We start from the raw sequence: 20,142 nt of genomic DNA, 5'->3' as shown, positions 1-20,142 counted from the left end.
AGACTGTTACCTTTGTTTTTATTGGCCCAATATCAAAGGAAATCTGATCCCATAATTGATAGAACAGATTCAATATTTTCATCATACCAGCCTTAACTTAACCTCGTCATGGATATGATTTATTGATGACAAAGGGTATTGTCTTGTTGACACTCTCTTTTTTCTATATTCCCTTTCTTATTATGTTTTGTTTCCTGTAAATGTAATACCTGCAGGACATTACCCTGTATTGTATGCAATATATGGGATCAGATTCCCTTTGATATTGTTTTTTATTGTAATGAATCGACAAAGTTTTAAATATTTTTAATAAACCTATTTGTATAATTTTATTAGTACATCTGCGTGGTTGCGCACTGTATTTGCAAAAGTCAGCACTTTTCCCTTTGTGCTTCTTTGTATGAAGGGACGTGTGTGGTTTGGATGAATGTGAAGAGTAGTGTGTATTATATGGTCTACCAAAAGAAACACTGATGTTTATTGAGCTTAAAATGGAACCCTATTCCTTTGTTTTAAAAGGGGTGCCTATCACTTGCTTATTTAGTCTGTTGGCCCTAGGTCATGATTTTGTGACAAAATCCAGTCTGTGCATCGGTGGGCCCAATCCAGTATAGTCATTGAATAGATATATCAATATGCCCTCTGTATATAAAGAGATCATATCACACTCAGTTGTAGGCCAGACTACCCTTGTCACATTTTATATAATTTGCCAGGAGTTTCATCACCAGTACAAATAACAATGGTGATAAGGGACAGCCTTGACGTGTACATCTCCTAACTGTCTCAGAGTTACGCTGTTGGTTTGGGGTTTTACCCTAAGAACCTTGTATGGTACCACTATCCAGATTATAGTTTTTCATGCCTTGCTCCTTAGGACCGGGAACAAGTATTTCTATTCTGGCATGTCAAAAGCCTTCTTAATATCAGTGGTGGCCAAGGTAGCCCCTCAGTAGTGTCATCAGAGATCATGTTTGTGATGTGAAATAATCTGCAGCTATGAGGGGGTGATACTCCTGTGCTGGATAAACCTATTTGGATCGTCGTGTACCAGATCTGACTGTGCTTTCATCAGTCTGTTGGCCTGAAGCTTGCCCAGGATGTTAATGTCTAGGGCAGAGCTTTCCAAACTCTGTGTCGCGACACGGTACTGTGTCGCCTGCCATGTGTGGGTGTGTCGCGGAGATGCAATGTCTTAACTGCTCTGCCCCCAATTGACATGCACGTTTCTGACCCTCAGGCTTTGCGTGGCTCGCCAGCCTCTCCTGGGCTTTCTTTCCGTTTCTGTACTTCCCTTCACCCATGCCCTGCCCCTCCTCAGACACTACTTCTCTCTCCCTTTACAACTGCCTGTATCATCCTTGCTGCCCTTCACTGCTCGAAGCGTATCTAAGCGCCCAAAGTGTAATTTCTTGCCTGAAGAAAAAACTGGCGTTAAATTTAATTCACCGCGTCAGTCTGTGGTTACCGTCGCCCAAGCACTTTCTTTTCCTAAGCTGACATATTGCACCGCGGGTACAGAGCCGCTCTAATTTTGCTCTTTTATATAGCGCAAACTCGATCCACATGTATTGGATCGCTTTAACATGTTATATAGCACAAGGTCACATTCCTGTTTTTAGGCACAAGAAGATTACGTGATTTGGCCAGAATCCCAGGATGTTATGTGGACCCAGAGACTCCAGTTTTGTTCTCTAGTGCTAGTCAGAAGGTCTGTCGCTAGGGCCACGTCATCTCCAGAAGGTGATATTGCAGTTGCTGCTGCCACTATGTACGTTACGTCAGACCAGAGCTAGGAAGAAATTCCAGGAAATGCATTTCCGGTATATAGTGATTACCATTACTGGCCTCAGAGCTGAATTGATCGCTACAACACTCTGAATTTCAATTTGGACGGACCTGGATGTGTTCTCCTGGGCTTTCTGTATAAATTATACTTATTCACTGACTCCAGAATTACTCATTGAACAACCTGCTGGTGTTTTCGTGATTGGCCACACTTCAGGTGTGAAAAATTGTGACGGGTGAGAGCAAAAGGTGATAGAGACACCTGGGTGACAAAAACACAGCCAAGAGTCAGACAGAGGAGAGTACCAGTGAAAGGTCATGTCAATATGGTAGCTGTGATACAGACAGAATCAGATGAGAAAGAGATAAGATTGGTGAGAGAAAAATTATAATAAAGCAGAGACAACTGCTGAAATAATGTAGACAATTTTGAGTGATGATAAACTGAGTGCCTAATGGAGACAAAGTGGTTGTCAGCCTTACTCAGGTTTCCTGTATACAATTTTGTGGTTGTGCTGGGAGGAAACGTTTGGCTTGTAGTTTATTTTAGATCTTCGTCTTACTGTTTAGAAGACCCTCTGGTCCTCAATAGTGTGGTGATTACACTCTGATTGGAGAAGGCAAGTCACTCCTCATTGGCTGCTGTACACTCCACCATTGGTTAGCAGTCTAGCGCTAATTTCTGCTATGCTATTTAGCCAGATGATAGCGTGGACGAGCCCTTACCCATGTTCCCTGTAACCATTTTTAAAAAGCGCCATATTTTAAGTATTTGGGATTGTGTTGGGAGGGAACATTTGGCTTCAGTTTATTCTAAATCTCTGCCTTACTGTTTAGAAGGCCCTCCGGCCTGCCGCAGCATTGTGATTATGCACTGTTTGAGTGGAGAGGAACAGTATAGGCAGGTTACTCCTCATTGGCTGCTGCACACTTCCACACTGTTAGCGATCTAACCCTCATCAGAGCCCCAAGTTGGCATTCCAGGTGAACATCTCCAGGAAGCAGATAATCATTGTACAGAGGAGGGGGCTCACGAAACAGTCACCATGCCCCAGGGATCCGTCAGCTAACCTCTATTTGAGTCTACCTGGCTGTAAGTGTAGTGGTGGGCAAGCTCGAGAATTCATGGAGGGCGCTGCCTTGGCTCTAAGAGCCGAAGAATGTGCAGAGCCCGGGGAAAAACGAGCACTGGCAAACCAATAGGTCTTGTCTATCTCTTTTAGCCATTCTATCAGCGGATAAACACAAACGGGTACTGAGCACCAACGTGGAAGCGGGCAACAGACACCTGTCAAAAGGCACATAATAATACTTGATTTATATGGCAAAGTGTCACAAGCCGGGCCTGTGCACCCATTTGGGAGCGTGAAAAGGCCATCTGTTCTGTAGGTTTCAGCACCGTATACTACTCCATCACATTTCTGGTTCCTTGGGAACGTGTGTCAAACAGCAGAGAACTGAAGTTGCCAGGAGCGTGATGGAATATTACAGCCATCCGTTTGGTTTTGGCATAGTGATGCATAGAGTTACTGTAGCCTTGGCATACAAAGCAATGAGCCCTGAGAAACTTGCGACAGACCACACACATCTCATCCAAACAGATGCAGATAGAACTTGGCTGTCCTCTGCAAATAGTCATTACATTGTTGTGCATTATGCCGCAGCATAGAGCTCCTCTGGCTGACACTGACTACACTACGCCTTGATGGAACTGGAGCCGGAGTTCTGCCATTTACTCCTCTTTAAGCATCTGGCTACACTACAGGCAGCTTTTGTGGGCGCTAATGTGATCAATAGACTGTCCTGGCATTTCTATTGTAAACACAGCCAGAGCGTATCTGTCAGCAGCAGAAGCACCTTCTCCACCTCTGACATGGGGACTTCCACCGAACCTCACAGCCCCACTGGCTGCGCTCAACTAGCCCACTCCAGCTGAATGTAACTCTTCACACAGACCAGGCCAGAAGTTCATTTGTAAATGGTCTCTAAAATACTGTTTGTACTTTATTTTTTAAACTGTTTTTTTGGTTGGAGTATGAGTTTGGCAGATTATTTTAGCTATTTTTGTAGCCTTATCTCTTATATGCAGTTAATTTTACCTCCAAGTGCTGAATGGAAAAACATATGACTCGTCTTATTTTCTGTTGGCTTTTGGCGCGCTGCGCTGAGGACAGCGGTCCCACCTGAGCTCAATGCACAGAGATCCTCTGATAAGTTGCATGATTGTTTTACCACTCACAATTCCCCCTTCTTGAATGGATTTTTGTATAGCTCTTATTCAGCAAGGCAGCAGGCAGACTTTGTGCATGATTAAAAGGGTTGGCAGTACGTGCACCTGCCCTTTTTGTGCCGTAAATCACTGAGGCATGTGTCAATGTGTGCATGATTATATTCTTGTTTCAGGCACAAACCTAACCTTACACTAAGTTTTACCAGTCAGTCTGTTAGAACAGATTCGCAATTGCTTTATTAACCTTCCTGCTTTCTTAAATATGCTTAAAAATGCAGCATTTGCCCACTATTTTTTCAAAATTCCCCCCCCTCCCCGACCCCCCCTTTAGGTGGTTAGGCCTCGCTCACTACGCTCAGCCGCATTACCGTGTCGCAAAATGATGAATGTCTAAAAAGTGTGTCACCAACATGAAATGTTTGGAAAGCTGTGGTCTAGGGGTAACCACTTAACACTGGTTGGGTCACAGTATGGTTTGAACACTGCTACCCTGATGGCCTCCCTTGTTTTGAAGGACAGCTTTTCCTTTTCTTTTGCAGTTGCATAGACTTTGAGCAGTCTCGGTAAAAGGCTATCAGTGTGGTGTAAAATTATGCGCTCACTTAACGTGGTCAGTTATGAACTAGTTGTTTAGGTTTTGTGTTTTGGAATATAGCTGGACATACGGATTGGCAAAAATAGCATTTTTATGGAACTGGGAATATGCCTTTGAGCCATCTGCTAGCTGTAGTACCACTGCAAGTGAACTTTGTGTCGCTGATTATCGAAATCCTGGCCCGCAAATAAACAGTTGTGTAGCGTTCGGTGTGTTGTCAGTATATTCACAATAGTCTGTCTAGCAGTTGGCGTATTGCTTTATTTCTTTTTCTTTTTTTTTTACCATAAAGCTGCAGTATGGTGAAATGTTACTGGGTTTCTCGAGGGGAATTTCTTTTGTATTTTTCTTGAATGTTTATTTCTTGACCCTGCAACTTGAATAAAGATTTGTGTTAGGAATGTTTTTCCAGTATTTTGCAATCTTTGAAGAAGAAGCAACTGCCTCGTCTGTCTATGTATTTAGATGTTGGGTTTGTGCATGTTTCAGGCTTGGTAATTTTTATTGGGATGATTTTGTATTCGAGATAAATAGAAGGTTTTCTATATAATGAACCGGAACAATTTGTTTTGGAGGACTGTTAATCCCTTACAGAGCGCATTTGTAACATTGAGGAAATGTATAATATTTTTTTATGGAGGGGTATGGGAAAGTGTTTTAATTATAGTAAAACTATTTGTCTTAAGTATTGCATAATATGTGGATGAGCACTGTTAATGATACCATGACGGAGAATAGGAGGCCGAAGGGGGCTTGCAAGTCAGTTTATTTCCCTTTTAGAGTGTACACAGAATAGGAATTTGTTGCCCTGAGCTGCGAACTCAGGGCTGCACTTTCTGCAATTCAGAATTTCTACTTCTCAATCCTTTCTAACAATACTTTGAGAATTTATAACGTTCTCCAAACTATTCCTGGACTGCAGATAGATAACAAATAAATTTCCTGGAATATTTGGTAAAAGTTGCTCTTTCCCCAGATAATCTAGGATTTGAGTTGGAATAGTAGTTTTGACCTGCCAGTGTCCACTTCGCCCTTTGCTGGCCTGGAGGCACAGTTTAGGGCACGAAACACGAACGTGCTTTCTTCGTTGACAAAGACATACGTACACAAAACCAACCTGCTCCACCTTTGGCGCGGGGCCATACATCTGCTTCTGTTCTGCAGGGCTCAGCAGTTTTTAGGTTTCGCTGGGGAACGGAGCCTTTAGGCTCCGCCTCCAGAGAAATCTCTTGATTACAGTAAGGACTCTGGAATACGCCCCCCTGTCCCATTGGCTAGCTCCATAAATGGAGGCTAGCCATTGGAACAGAGAGGCGTCCGTCATGGCCGGAGGAGACTCGGGGGCGTTCCAGAGATTCTTTGGCTTTTGGCGACGTCACGCGACGTCAGCCAAAAGCCGGTAACGCCCCCGAATCTGGTCCAGCCGGGCCGTGCTTGCTGCTGTCCTGCCTTCTTCCGTGTCCCTCCTCCCGCCGTCCCCCCTCCTCGCTGTCCTGTGCACGTTTCCCGCCGTCCGTTCCTCTCCCCGCCTCCCGAGCCGCAGCTGATCCCGATCCGCTCTCCCCGCCTCCCTCTCCCCTCCCACAGCAGATCCCCGCCTCCCTCTCCCCTCCCACAGCAGATCCCCGCCTCCCGAGCCGAGCCGCAGCTGATCCCGATGTTTCGGAAGATAGAAATTACATCCCGTAAAATGTGTGCAAGCGGAAGAAGTCCAGGTGAGTGCCCGTTCCTGCTTCCCGCTGTCTGTGTGCCGGTCCCGCCCCCCCCACCTCTTCCCGCCGTCCGTGTGTGGTTCCCGCCCCCCCCTCCCGTTGTCCGTGTGCGGTTCCCGCCCCTATGTGATCGTGGGATAACCAATCCATCTTGTTGTTACTTTCATGCCCCAGACGCCCTACACCGCAATGCTGCACCCCTCAATCAATACCAGCCTTCCCTGTCATTAGTGCCGGCGCGTTACACACATGTGGCTCTTGCCTATGGGAAGTGCACATGAAGCGCATTTGTCTCCTCGCTCGGCCTAGCAGAGGGGCCCTGCTTCGCCAACAGTGAAACCCCGAGGTTTGGGCGGCAGCTCGTGAGTCACACGCCTCACACTGTACGATAGAAGAGGAGTTCGAGTGACACTCGAGGGGGAACGGCCTGACGTGACTTCGCCTGCAGTGACGCCCTGATCTCTAGGAAGGAGAGGGAGCCGTGGCTTGTGCTAAAAGATGCGCTCTGGCCGCACGCTGAGAAGATGCGCTATAAGTTGAAGTTACACATAGTTGTAGCGCCACCTAAATAATAACCCTCATTCAGTCCACGCCCTGCACCCACGTATCCAAGAAATTGAGGCTCCGCTGCAGGTTCCACAGGGATCCCCCCTAGCACCAATTTTGATCAACACGTGTGCTCCCAGGTGAACCTCATCCAATCACACCATCTATGTTACCCAGTGTGCGCAGCCCATCCCCTGACTGGGGGTCAAATCACAGTACCGGAACTATATGTACAAGTTTATGCGACGTATTCACTGCTAGATGGTGGAGGTCTCCCTGAATGGACCAGAGACTGAGGCGCTCCAATGGCCCAGTAGAGCATTGAAACTACCATTGATTGGCCACAGCTACTGGGAGATGCACGAGAGCCAGGTGTTTTTGATGGATTTGGAACAGGCTTTCACGTCCCATGTAAATGCACTGGTCAGTGCTGTGGACTATCAGCAGAGCAGAGTCCACGTGATATTCCTGAACTCAAACCATCACACTGAACTTGGAAGAATGTAAGAATGTTGTAATCGCTTGCCCCACGACCCCTCTGTTACACACACACACACACTATCTCTCTCCCCCTCTATTTCTCCCCCTCTCCCCCTCTCTCCTCCTCTCCCTCCGCGGTATTAGGTTTTTCCCACCCATAAATGGAGAATAACGAATGTAATTTTTGCTGGTGGACCCCACAATGTTTTACGGTACTGTGGTGTCATATTACCACATATGCAGTGTGACTCTAAAGCCCAAATTGTGAGCGGCCCGGTAATTCTGTTGAGGCTGTTAACAACCGTTACTTACCCCAGTGAAATTAGAAGTGTGAGGCAACACTGGAGTTCCACGGTGTTTCACCTCCTGCTCGCGCGCAGAGTCTCAATGCAGCACCTGGGCAAAAGCGTAAAATCGGCACAGTAAATCCGATTTCCGTTTGTTGTTTCTCCAAAACTCCGAATTGCTGTTACTTTCCTGTCCCCTAATAACCAGGATCCCAGGCAGGTCATGGTAATTCTGGTGCGGGGAAATAAGGAAATGATCACGGGTCACGAGGACCTAAATCTGCAGTGATTGTAAAATGTGTGATGATGCCAATGTCACACATTTATAGCTCTACAAGGACTGTGTACACGAGGGCCAAAGTGGAGAGGGGTTCATGTTGTTGCACAACCTGAATCTCTCCCTGTGGTTACAAGAGAGCCACCAATAGTTTAATAAATACTGCGAAACTTTCCTTTGCAAATAACCCTTTGCCTATTAATGATACAATAATTAGACGCCCTCACCCTCCTGCGCATGCTCTGCTTCTGCTGTCTCACTAGCAAAGCCTCGGCACTTTTCAAGCTGAGCCTCATCTGCTACCAAATTGCGACCATCCACTTTGTCAAATATTATTGATCATATCAAATGCACTTAGGTACGATGGGGTTCCACTCCTTTGTCCCGCAACGACTCTGATTCGTACTGCACTCTTTGAAACCTCGTAGTCAATAACAAAAGACATTCACTTTATTTGGAATCTATTGATATTTTGCTTTTTTCAATAACTGGTCCTTTTTCCTTTACTTTTTTGTGCCTCGAGGCTGCCTCATATATCTCCACAAGTCAAATGCCCATACAGTCCATGTTTTCTTAGGTCTCTTACCTTAGGGATGTCATGGGTAATATGATCGTTAGGTTTCGCCTGTCGAAAGCTGTGCCCCGCGCAGCTTTTCGGCGCAGGCGAAATCTTATGTGTACAGTATGTGTGTGTTGTCCCGCCCCTCTGTTCCATTGGCTAGCTCCATAAATGGAGGCTAGCCATTGGAACAGAGATCTGTTCGTCAATGCCGGAGCAGATTCGTGGGCGTTCCCGAGAATTTTAGGCTTTTGCCCACGTCATGCGGCGGTGGGCGGATGCTATTATTTATTTTTTTGGACGCCATGTTTTGATCATTTGCCGCCGGAAGATGTCCAGGTGAGTGCTGTTTTATTTTTCTTGCCTTCTTGTGCCCGTTCCCCCTCCCACTGTCCGTGTGCCGGTTCCCACCCCCTCCCGCTGTCCGTGTGCCCGTTAACCCGCACCCCTCCTGCTGTCTGTTTGCCCGTTCCCGCCCCCCCTCCCGCTGTCCGTGTGCCCGTGCTTAATGGCCCCTTCCCCGCCAAGCAAGACATATTGCTTTCGATGGCTCTTTTCCTTCGCTAGCCTCGCGCCTGAGAGGGTGGGTGGCCGGGGCTGGCACGGGGCAGCCTGAATGCGTGCTGATGAGGTAGCTGAGCGGGTTAATGTTTTCCTGGAGAGATCTGCTTATCACTTGGTCGAATCGCTGGGAAAGTGTGTCCGGGAGGCAATACAATTAGCGTTTTGTTAGTCGGCTTATTGTAGCCATTGTTGTTAACAGCGTTTAGAGGCACAGTGACAGCTTTACATATGGTGTGTTTGCATATTGATAAATCTTCAGAAATATACACGCACCTCTTTCTGCACCCTTCCACGCCGTAACTTCCTTTGCGGCACCCAGTAAGCTGGTGTCCCTTCTGACTGGATCTACCCAGGTGGAGTTGGGGTTTACAAATGTTTTGCCTGGTGGGGCGGAGTAAAACTCGTCATCTCCCCCGCACTCCTTTCCGCCTCTCTTGTAAGCTTACACTTCGCTAACAGTTTATTCTTACCCCAGTGGCCTCTGTTCATTAATCTCGTCCCCTCCCTTTACTGTCCTCTCTTCTTTCCCTGGTGATCCTTTCCTGCCTGTCTTCACTCCATCCCCATCCTCTGCCCGCCGTTGGCTCTCTTCTCTCGTCCTCTTTCCTATCTGTCCCTCGCGTCTTTTTCACCCATAAGACTCCCTCCCCAGCTCCTCCCAATTCATCAGTCCCGTTCACACTTTTTTAAATGTCCCCCTACCTTCCCTCTCTTCTGCCCTCACTCACCCCTCTGCCCCAGCCGTCCCCTCTCGCGTTTCCCCTCTATTTCCTTGTTGGTTCCCCGCTCTGCCTTTCCCTCTCTTTCTTCTCCTCGCACCCTACACAGCTCAACCTCCTCCATTCGCCGTCCCTCCTGCCCGCTCACCGTTGTCCTCACACACTCCTCTCCATTTCGGATGCCCCCTCCTTTCCTTTCTCCCTCCCATCCTCTCACATCCTCCATTGATACATTGTACTCGCCCTATCTTTCTTTTGCTTTCCTCTTCCAAATGTACCTCTTGCCCTCTCGGCTCATTCCATGACCCGCCGCTACCCCTTTACTCCGTCCCCTTTCCCTCTCTCTCTCTCTCTCTCTCTCCCTCTCTCTTGTGCTTTCTCCACATCTTTCCCTCTCAGCTTTCTTTCTTCCCTCTTACAGTTTCGGTTTCTCTCGTTCTCTCACTCTCTCTCCCCTCCTGCCGTCTCTTTTCCTCTCACCCCTCCTCTTTCCTCGCTCAATCTGTGCCCCTCGTGTCTGCTCTCTCTGGTCACCAGAAGAGACAGCGCCTCCCACCGCCGCAAAAACGCCCGCCATAGAAAGAGCGCAAGGGACAGGAAACGAATAAACAAGGGAAGGAAAGACACACAACCAAGAGTGGAACACTTAAAGCTGCTCCAGAGAGGGGGAGCCGAGCAGGTCCGCCTGGAAATGTACATGTGTAGAGACACTTCCTCGGGAAGGTCCCCCCTCTCCCCGATCAGACCCTTTCAATTATTCAATAGCTAGAGCAGACCAAGTGACTGCCAGGTGCAATACATCAGGCTTAGGAAGGGCTTTCATTAGATTCGGAGAGATTCACGCTGCTCTCTCCCTCCATCCCTCCGCCCTCACTCCTGTGTGGGTGGCTCTGTGTGTGTGTGGGTGGCTCTGTGTGTGTGTGTGTGTGCGTGTGGGTGCAAATGCAATAGGTCTCACATTTGCGAAAGATTAAGCTATTGGCATTGTAAATGACAATGCCATTTATTTATCTGTATTCAAAACCAACACATAAATAAAAAAAATTGTCATTTACAATGACAATAGCTCTAACTTTTACAAAGGCGAAACCGTTGCATTGTAAATGCTTGTTTCTTACGCTGGTGCAGACTCTGTGGTTGCCAGTTCTAGATCCGGTTTGGCTCAGGGACTGAATTCGGATCCATTTTTGACTAGGGTTCTTCCTATGTCACGCTGTATCATAGCTAGGGCACAACTAATTCTGAAGGAAGACTCCTCCCCTGTTTCACTGCCTTAACAGCAACACTGCAGGAGCATGGAGGATACTTTTGGGTCTGGCTGTGATGCCATACAATGTTTTCACCTCTATAACATGACGAAGATGATGACAAAACCTATTACCTCCTCATTATATTGATGCTGACTTTTATATCTTAATTTACAAAATGCCAGTAGCCTAAATACCTCTCCAGAATCTGTTATTGATTGTCCCTTGAAGCCCCCGCACCAAGGAAATTGCCTCTTAATCTGTTGTGATTTAGCGGACAGCACAAGAGTTGGGTATTGTACTCCCCACTTAGGCAACTAAAGCATACCTTCTGACCCAGATTTTGCAACTTGGCCCTTCTACTTCACAGCCTCTGTTTTCTTTTAATTAGGCTCCGATTGACCCAATCATACTAGCTTTGTTTAAATAAATCTTCATAGCATCTGTGACTGTAGATACACATGCTGTGCATACTCCTATCATCTAGTGTTGGGCTTGTCTTTTAAATCATGAGGTCTCGGTGACTCTTCCTGTTGATGTAAATGCGTACGGTCACTAACTCCATTGGTTTTTTTTTAATAGAAAAGAAAAACAAAGCAAGGCATCATCAAAATACAAAAGTGCATAGACTGTACGAGGGCAGTACGTCATTTCAGTAGACATTACAATAAGCAGCACACTTATGGGGGAAGGGGGGAAAAGAAGAGGGCGCAGCAGTAACATGAAAGCAATCAAGAACAATAAGGGTTCAGGGGGAAAGCGGGGCATCAAGGGTTGCAGTCGCTGGTGGTACACATATGTCGCCTATTTAACGGTTCCAGGGACCCCATACCTTATGCCATTTTCGGGGGCGACCCCGAGCCAGATATACAGTTTTTTCCCTGAACATGCACCAATCCATGTTTTCCATCCACACCTCAAGAGTAGGAGGCCTCTGGGACCCCCACAACTGTGCAATGTTCCGTTTGGCAATCATGGCCCCTAGGGTCACCCACTGGGTTTGTGCCACATTATGATCCGTGGGCACATTTAACAGGCAGCGCCTGGCCTCTGGCAAGAGAGCCACACCTGTGACCTGCATCACCTCATGTGTCCTACTCCAATAGTGAGTGACTTCCCGACACTCCCAGATGATGTGGAAGAACGTCCCCAGCTGTCCACAACCCCGTTGACATAGACCCTCCTCAGAAAACCCATCCGGACCAAACGGGGGCCCGTGACATAGACCCTATGCAATATCTTGAGCTGAACTAATCTAAGTCGTGCCGGAATCGCGACCTCCTTCGGTGAGGAGATCGCCGATTGCCAGTCCTCATCATCAAGCTCAAGGCCATCACGGGTCCACTGATCTCGTAATTGGGACAGAAGGTCCGCCCTGTGGTTGATCAGTTTTTTATACACCAGGGAGATGGTACTATCTGGCATATGGCCATCCAACACATGGTCCTCCAACGGGGTAGATTTTGGTATTTCCACCCCTTCCGGGAAGACTGACATCAGTGCATGACGGACCTGTGCATAACGGAAGTACTCCGTCCCTCCCAGTTCAAACTCAGTCTGCAAAGCCGCAAACGTTTTCACTTCTCCCACCTTGGAGATACCAATAAGATCCCACTTGTCGAACCCCTTAGTGTTCCACAATTTACCAAACCTATCAGAGCCGAAAAGCGGCGTAGCCAAGGTCAAACGATCCTTCCACCCTAACGAACTAGTAGCATCTTGCCAGATCCGTACGGCCGTTCTCGTCGGCCCCGTCAGTCTTTTCCACAGATTTAGAATATAACGCTCTGTAATAATTGCCGCCGGGAAGTAGCCACCTATCCATGGCGAAACCAGGGTTTAACTCAGGGCCATACATACCGTGGTTGATGGCACCTAACTGCGACGCCCAATAATATCTTTACTAACTCCATTGTTAAATTGTTTTTCTCTGACGTCCGGTTTGGTTGTGATCTATTGTGCTCAGGTTGCGACAAGTTCATTGGTTCCCCTCATGGCCTTGAGTCCACTGACTTCCACTCCATCACAAGTGCAGTATTTGATGCAACCCTCTCTACTTGCACGTCAGCTCCATCTGCTTGTTCCTTTGATGACCCCTCGAGGCCACCGCATAATCAGGGCTTCTCCAGAGAATAACGCTGTTGAGGTGATGGAACAGATGCCTTTCAAGAGATGCCACAATGTCACGCTAAATATCGCTGGGCAGACTTCCACCCTGTGTGCAACTAGTGGCTCTTGCTGGACCACGACAAGAGCTGCTGCTAATGATCGACGGTCCAGGATGGGCCAATCTACGTCATAGACGCCTGACATCCTCGACCCCTTAGCCGTAGAAGAAAAGCAGGAACAGGAAATGTGTGAGTCACCTGAACTTGTGGGTCCACTTGCCTAGCCCCGAGTACATCCACTCTGGCGCCTTGGAGTCTAGTGAGGAGTTCCTCCAGGAGGATGAAAAAGATACCTTGAGGACGCTCCATCCTCCAAGGTGGGGTTCTGTCTATGTATCAAGACAATACCATGAATGAGTAGTGTACACATCCCCATACCAGCCTTATAAGTGGCCGCAGGCCAGAGCCAAGCACTGCCCCCCGGAGTTGGGCATCAGGCCCACACACAAAACCACTGCCTTCTTCAGGTGCACTACAACAGAGCTGAGGACAGGCCATGCCAAAGCCCTTGACCAACATAGACACCAAAATTATCCATTGGCATCCATGCACAACCCGCACCAAAGACACAGCCATTTGTGCACCAGACCCAACTGCCACAAAAGCCATCCTTCGCACCAAAGACACCCTATATTCAAAGGCCTGAAGGATGTCGGAAGCTCCAAGTTCACGTTTTGCACCATACCATGGAATGGCAACTTTGATAATTTGCTGAAACTAGGCAAAAGGAGGATTTATATGTATTTGATGGTAAAGAGGAAGATGAACTTTAAACATCCGAAGACTCTGTACTAATTCAAGGTCAGAACTAGTCTTAGGGTTGAGTAAAACTCTGACTTTAAACCAGATAAAAGAATGAAACTGACAATGCTCTTTATAAAATCAGAGACTACTAAAATAAAGAAGCCTTTTGTGTTTTACTGTTTTGAAGAATTCCAACAATGTCACCATGTTATAATTTTTTGCAGAATGTATTTTCAAAGGGTTTAAAGAAGGCACCATTAATTTCTTTCCTACGTACAAGTTTGATGTTGGATGCGATGTTTATGACACCACCTCCAAGCAGAGAATACCATCGTATACGGTAAGAGCAATGTCAATAATCACTATATTTTGAAATAACTGTTCTCAGAGCTGGACTTTTTTGGCACAATGTTCTAAATCTATTGGCTAAACAATTCTTAAAGTAAACATTTCCATAAAAAAAATGAATGAAATGGTCAGATACTTACGGTCGCCTGTGAAGTGCATTTTTTAAAATGTATCTTAATGATCTTTGACCCCCGGCAGAGCAAAGACTCTATTGTTCAAATTTAATCTGCCCATTTAGTCCTGTGACTACATGCCATCATCTCCTACAAAGTCATGTAGTACTCATTGTGACATAATTAAACAGCTGGTATGCCCATTGTAATGACCCTTAAGTCCACATAGAGGCTATAAACCGACATGCATCCCAACAAACCTGCATGAGCCATCCCAACCCACATGTTCCAACAAAATATCATCATGTAGGACATCATAGATTCAGTTTGTCAATTTACCACCACCTCTTTACAACATTCAAGGAATTGTATTCCCAGACAAATAGGTCTCCTGCTCAAAAAAGTAGCCCAGGGCTGTGTTGATGTCTTTGTCAGTGTATGCTGTCCTACGCATTGCCTGTGGCATTGAGTTACTCACAGACCCAAGGCTGTGAATGTAGTAATTTTCTTGCTTTCAATAATTTGCTCCAGTAGGAACTACTCTTGTGCCTGTCAGTGCGTCAGATTGTCACCTTGTTCAAGTGGGTTGCTACCCTTCTCTAAACTCTTAATCCAATCCCATCTACAGAAAACATCCTGTTTCAAATCCATATTTAAGATACCTCTCCTCCGTACCTAGGTTCATTTTGTACACTTCTACAGGGTGTTCTGAATGTGTGCTGCAAAAACTTTAAATAGTTTAAAGTGCATATTGTCTGACAGTGACTTAGTGTGAGCATAAATAACATATGTATTTGTGAAATGCATATTCACCCTAAGGGAAGCTTACAGCTGAATAGACATTTATTATTATTAAACTCAAGGTACTCATTTTATCGACCTTAGAAGGGTTTGTACCGGTGACCTTGAGGCCAAACTCTGATTCTTACATTGGCGCCATTAGTTACTGATCAACTAGACCCGGTACCTTCCCTCAAGTGTTGTTGTTATTTTTTACCCTAATGTTGCCTTTGTTCTTACTACTGGGAAGAAACACGCCTTCTACAAATTAGATATCTTTCTTCTTATTTTCTCCAGTTTAAACATGGTGAACATTGTAGATCTTTGAATCCAATGTAGCTTGTTCACAATATTTGTATGTCTCTTAAATCAAGCACCTGAGTCGAGACCCATCCAAAGTTTGAAGAATGAAGTAGTCTAGGGATGATTAACATCTTGGCAAAGCTCTTCTTTTGACAAGGTGGCTATTCAACCCATAATCATATTAATATCTACAAATTTTAAACCAATACTAACCCAAATTATTTGTCTCCATTTCAGTTCATGTACTGCAGTGTTCTTTTCTGATAACTAGAGAAATGCATCATCTTTGTATAATGAGACAACATTGTGCCCCTTCCAGACCAATTTGTTGTTTGTGGGTCTGTTACCAGTCCAATATGGGGGAAATGGTGGGAATACAAGAAGAGTGCTTCTTCTAAACAGGCCATTTTAACAATATCATGCATCTAGACCATGGGCTATAGCCCAGCATAAAGAGCGCTTATTGACCACAAGAAGCAAGGGCTAAACTCCTAAACCTGCCAACATAATGGAAGCTCAGTCAAAGGAATTACAAGATGTCATTTTCTAAACTTAAAATAGCAAAATCATCTTGTTAGTATCTGAACTAATTAAGCATTGAGCACATTATTCTCTTAATCAAAATATTAACGTTTAGAATAACCACAGTATGATGTTCCTCACCCTGCAATGTACTCGCTAGAAGTAGGGCTTTTACAGAAGAGCCATTCCTATAAATACACCCCCTCTCCCACAAAGTCAATCTCGGACACTGTGAAACACGATTTCTCGACTGTCATGCAAGTGGTGAAGGAGGTTAGGTCCATGAATTAAATCAATTTGTTCCCAAGAGTCTTCCTCTGGGCTTTAGTCTTGCCACGCAACCAAAAACCATATCTTTGAGGCATGTGAGCTGTAGTTCACATGCTTAGCATAAGTCTGCCATCTAGTGTTGGTTCCGGATGTTTGCTCTTAGTTTTTCTTCGAAGAAGTCTTTTCCAGTCACAAGGTAGATGACTCCTCCTTTTGGTGATAGTGCTCATGGGCATCAACTCCATTGTTAGATTGTTTTTTTTCGCCATCGGGTTCGGAAGTGAATTGCTGCGCTCCGGTTCGACACCATTTCTCTGGTTCCTCTCGGGGCGCAATCCACTATCGGTTCAAAGTCTTCGATCGGAAAATTCGTGGAGGGCCTTTGGGCCTAACCACCTCAGGTCAGCTCGCAGTAGATAGAACGGACTCCATTCAAATTCTGTCCCGGGTGTCGCGCTAAGTTTCCGCGCGCCGACTTGCACGAAGTGTGTAACTTGTGTTTATCCCCTGAACACAACGAACAGTACTTCAACGCATGCCGATCTTTTCAATCCAAGAAGACGCTCCGCGATCGTCTGGCTCGACGTAACGAAGTGCACCAACATAGCGGCTCAGCACCGGATTTCTTCAGAGAAGATTACGACCATGAAGTCTTCGACGCACAAGGAATCGAGGAAGAGGACGAACACATTTCCTTGTCCGAAGATGACTCAGACATTGAAGAAGACGTTCCGCTGGGTCAGCGTACAGTGAGTACTGATACTCTCCTGCCCCAAAATATGCCGAAGAAAAAGGCTCCGGGCTCTCCTCTGCCTTCGGGCCAAGGTCGACACCGAGATCAGGTTTCGAACGCCCCGCCTTCGGGCTCGGCACCGAAACACACATCGAAGCCTAATTCATGATTTAATTTCAAAGGGGCCAATGAACTTTGGCTGACATTTGCTGTCTGTTTTAACTTCGTTTTTGTCGGTAATCAGATTTTAGCACCTAATTGGTAATTCGGTCCAGGATGACTTTTGAGACCAGCACATTTTTTTGCAAGCAGGTTTGGCTCTCGTGACATTGTGCTTGATTTGTTGTGCAGTGCAAAAAATTTCTTTCAGTCTATTGTTATGCTTGGCACGGTCTCATCTGACTATGGATTCATAAATGGATGAAAGCCGTTGTTTGCATAACTGGATGAGATTTGGAGGTATTGTTTGTGCCTGGTTCACACATTCTGTTTGTGAATCGAAATTTGCCTAGCTTATGTAACGGTAAGTTTCAATTCTATTAAGGACACGGAGGCGAGGATTATGCTATATCTTCCTTCGCTTTATTAACATACAAACTCCACAGCAGCTTAGGAAAATATGTAAACAGTGAACAGAAAATGCTTTAAGTCCCAAAGCATTTGAAGGAACGTTTTAACATTCCAAAACCACAACTCCCAAGAGTCTCTCGTGTATTGCTGGTCCATAGTCCTTCCATTATGTCCATCACAGCTAGAAAACCGGCCCTCTCTTCCTCTTCCTCCTCTTTCTTCGCGCAGATCACGCATTCCCCTCATTGAACCTGCTTAGCACCCTCGTTGCCTGTCGAAAACAGGGACAGCGTAAGCGAGGTGGCATAGGAATGCAATAATCAGGCAAAAGGAGTACTCAACGACTAGCACAGTACAGAAACCGTATAAGGAAAACGCTTTACTTACTGCCATACGGGTGGGTAGAGAAACCACTGTGTAGCCTGGGTGGGATAATCCTCGCCTCCGTGTCCTTAATAGAATTGAAACTTACCGTTACATAAGCTAGGAAAATTTCGATTCTATGTCAGGACCGGAGGCTTCAGATTATGCTAGTTCAAAGCTTACTTACCACCAACTGGGCCAAATCCACCACGGGTTTAAAATAAAACCTCTGAAAGGTGGAATCCGAGGACCAATCCGCAGCTCGCATAAGATCCTCCAAGCGAGCACCCACAGAGAACACCTTAGAGGCCATGGCCCCCCTGGCAGAGTGTGCTCCAAAAAGATTTGTATTGATGTCTGCTTCCTGCATGACCCAACGCACCCACCTAGCAATGGTGGGGGAGGACACAGCTTTGTGTGGCTTTCGCAAGGCAATTAACAACTGACGCTCGCCCGGGGGGCGTAATTCTAAAGTCAAATCCTCCTATGCTTTGAGGCATTGCACAACACACAACTTAGGAGTGTCTAGAAAAGCTGGATAGGAAATGGAACGCGACGACGTTTTAGTGCGTCGACCCTCGGTAAAAGTAACCCCATCCGGGGAAAAAATGCGTGCCGATATATCCAGAGCACGCACGTCAGACACACGTCTACAAGAAACTAAACATAACAGCATGGCCAATTTTGCCGAGAGCTCCTTAAGAGACAGATAGGAGTTGGCCGGCCAGGAAAGGAACAAGTTCAGGACCAAATTGACGTCCCAAAGGACGGAATACCTGGGCTCAGGAGGCAACGCGAGTCGAATAGCCCGCAGAAGCCGACAAACAAAAGGGTGCTCACCTACGGGAGAGCCATCAATGTTATCATGACCTGCCGAAATCGCCGATCGAATCGCATTAATTGTTCTGTAGGCAAGGCCCTTATCGGCTAGGTCAGCCAGGAAATTTAGCACGGGAACGAGGCCCGCGACCAAGGGATCCAAGTCCCTTCGTAGACACCAACGCATCCACTTAAGCCAAGCGGATCTGTAGCGCTTCGTCGTACTATCGGCCCATGCTTTGGAGAGCAGGTGGTCAGCTGACCCCGAAAGGCCTGGGAGCGACCAGCGTCTCCTGAGAGCCTCCACGCCATGAGGCGGAGCGAGCCCCGCGAGATGAGAGGATGCGGTTCCTGATCCGGATTCCTCAGGAGCAGAGGAAACAGGGGGAGTAGGATTGGAAAATCCCAAGAAAGTTCCAGACGAACCGGAAATCATACTTGAGACCTCCAGAGCGGCGTAACCAACACCAGCTCCGCTCCCTGGCGGCGTACTTGGGCCGCCGTTCGCACCACCATGGAGAACGGGGGAAACGCAAACGGTCTTTCCCGACTCCAGTCCTGTAGAAAAGGCGTCCGTGGCCTCCGCTAGAGGGTCCGGCCTCCAACTGAAAAAACGCGGCAGTTGGTGGTCCAGACGGGACGCAAACAGGTCCACCGAGAAGGGACCCCAGAGATCTTGTAACCACCGGAAGACCTCCGGATCCAGTTTCCACTGACTGGCATCCCTGAGGTACCTGGAGTGCCAATCCGCTACTTGATTGGCCTGACCCGGCAGGTACTCCGCCGTCACAGCAATGTGGCGCGACAGGCAGTAGTCCCAGAAGTCCTTCGCCAAATCCGCCAGAGCGCGGGAACGAGGACCCCCCAGATGGTTCACATAACGAACCGCTGAAACATTGTCCATTCTCAGTAGAACACAGGCCTTGACCGAATCCTTGGTCCAACAACGGACTGCGAAGGAGCCCGCCAGGAGCTCCAAACAGTTGATATGTAACCGTTGTTCGTCTGAAGACCAGGCGCCGCCGGTGGAGAAATCCCCGCACCGGGCGCCCCAGCCCGACCTGCTGGCGTCGGACTCTATGACTAGGTCTGGGGCCGACCCGAAGATCGCCCGACCATTCCACGCCTCCATGTGAGCTAGCCACCAAGACATTTCCTCTTTCACCTCCTCCGTGAGAGGAACCCACTGATCGTAGCTCATTCCTCTCCGGAGGTGCTGAGCCTTGAGGCGTTGAAGCGCCCTGTAATGCAGGGGCCCCGGAAAGATCGCTTGGATGGAGGACGACAGAAGTCCGACCACCTTGGCGACATGCCGCAAAGACGTGTGATCCTTGGTGATCGTCTGTCGAAGCAGGTGCCGGATCTTCGCGATCTTCCGGGCCGGAAGGCTTAGAACCGCCTCCAC

The 20,142-nt window shown here is 47.1% G+C and overlaps 1 protein-coding gene across 1 annotated transcript in view; it reads left to right on the top strand.

The window, feature by feature from the left end:
- INPP5E (inositol polyphosphate-5-phosphatase E) overlaps positions 1–20,142 on the top strand; it is a 323,326-nt gene that overhangs the window by 232,500 nt on the left and 70,684 nt on the right. Inside the window, exon 9 of the mRNA XM_086921027.1 lies at positions 14,141–14,256. Within this exon, the coding sequence (XP_086777153.1) occupies positions 14,141–14,256 (116 nt within the window). The remainder of the gene's footprint in view (positions 1–14,140; positions 14,257–20,142) is intronic.

The sequence above is a fragment of the Lissotriton vulgaris genome, chromosome 5 (genome assembly GCF_964263255.1).
Source record: "Lissotriton vulgaris chromosome 5, aLisVul1.2, whole genome shotgun sequence".
In the NCBI taxonomy this organism is placed as follows: Eukaryota; Metazoa; Chordata; class Amphibia; order Caudata; family Salamandridae; genus Lissotriton; species Lissotriton vulgaris.
The sequence above is the reverse complement of the archived record's forward strand: the minus strand, read 5'-3'. Positions and strand labels throughout refer to the sequence as shown.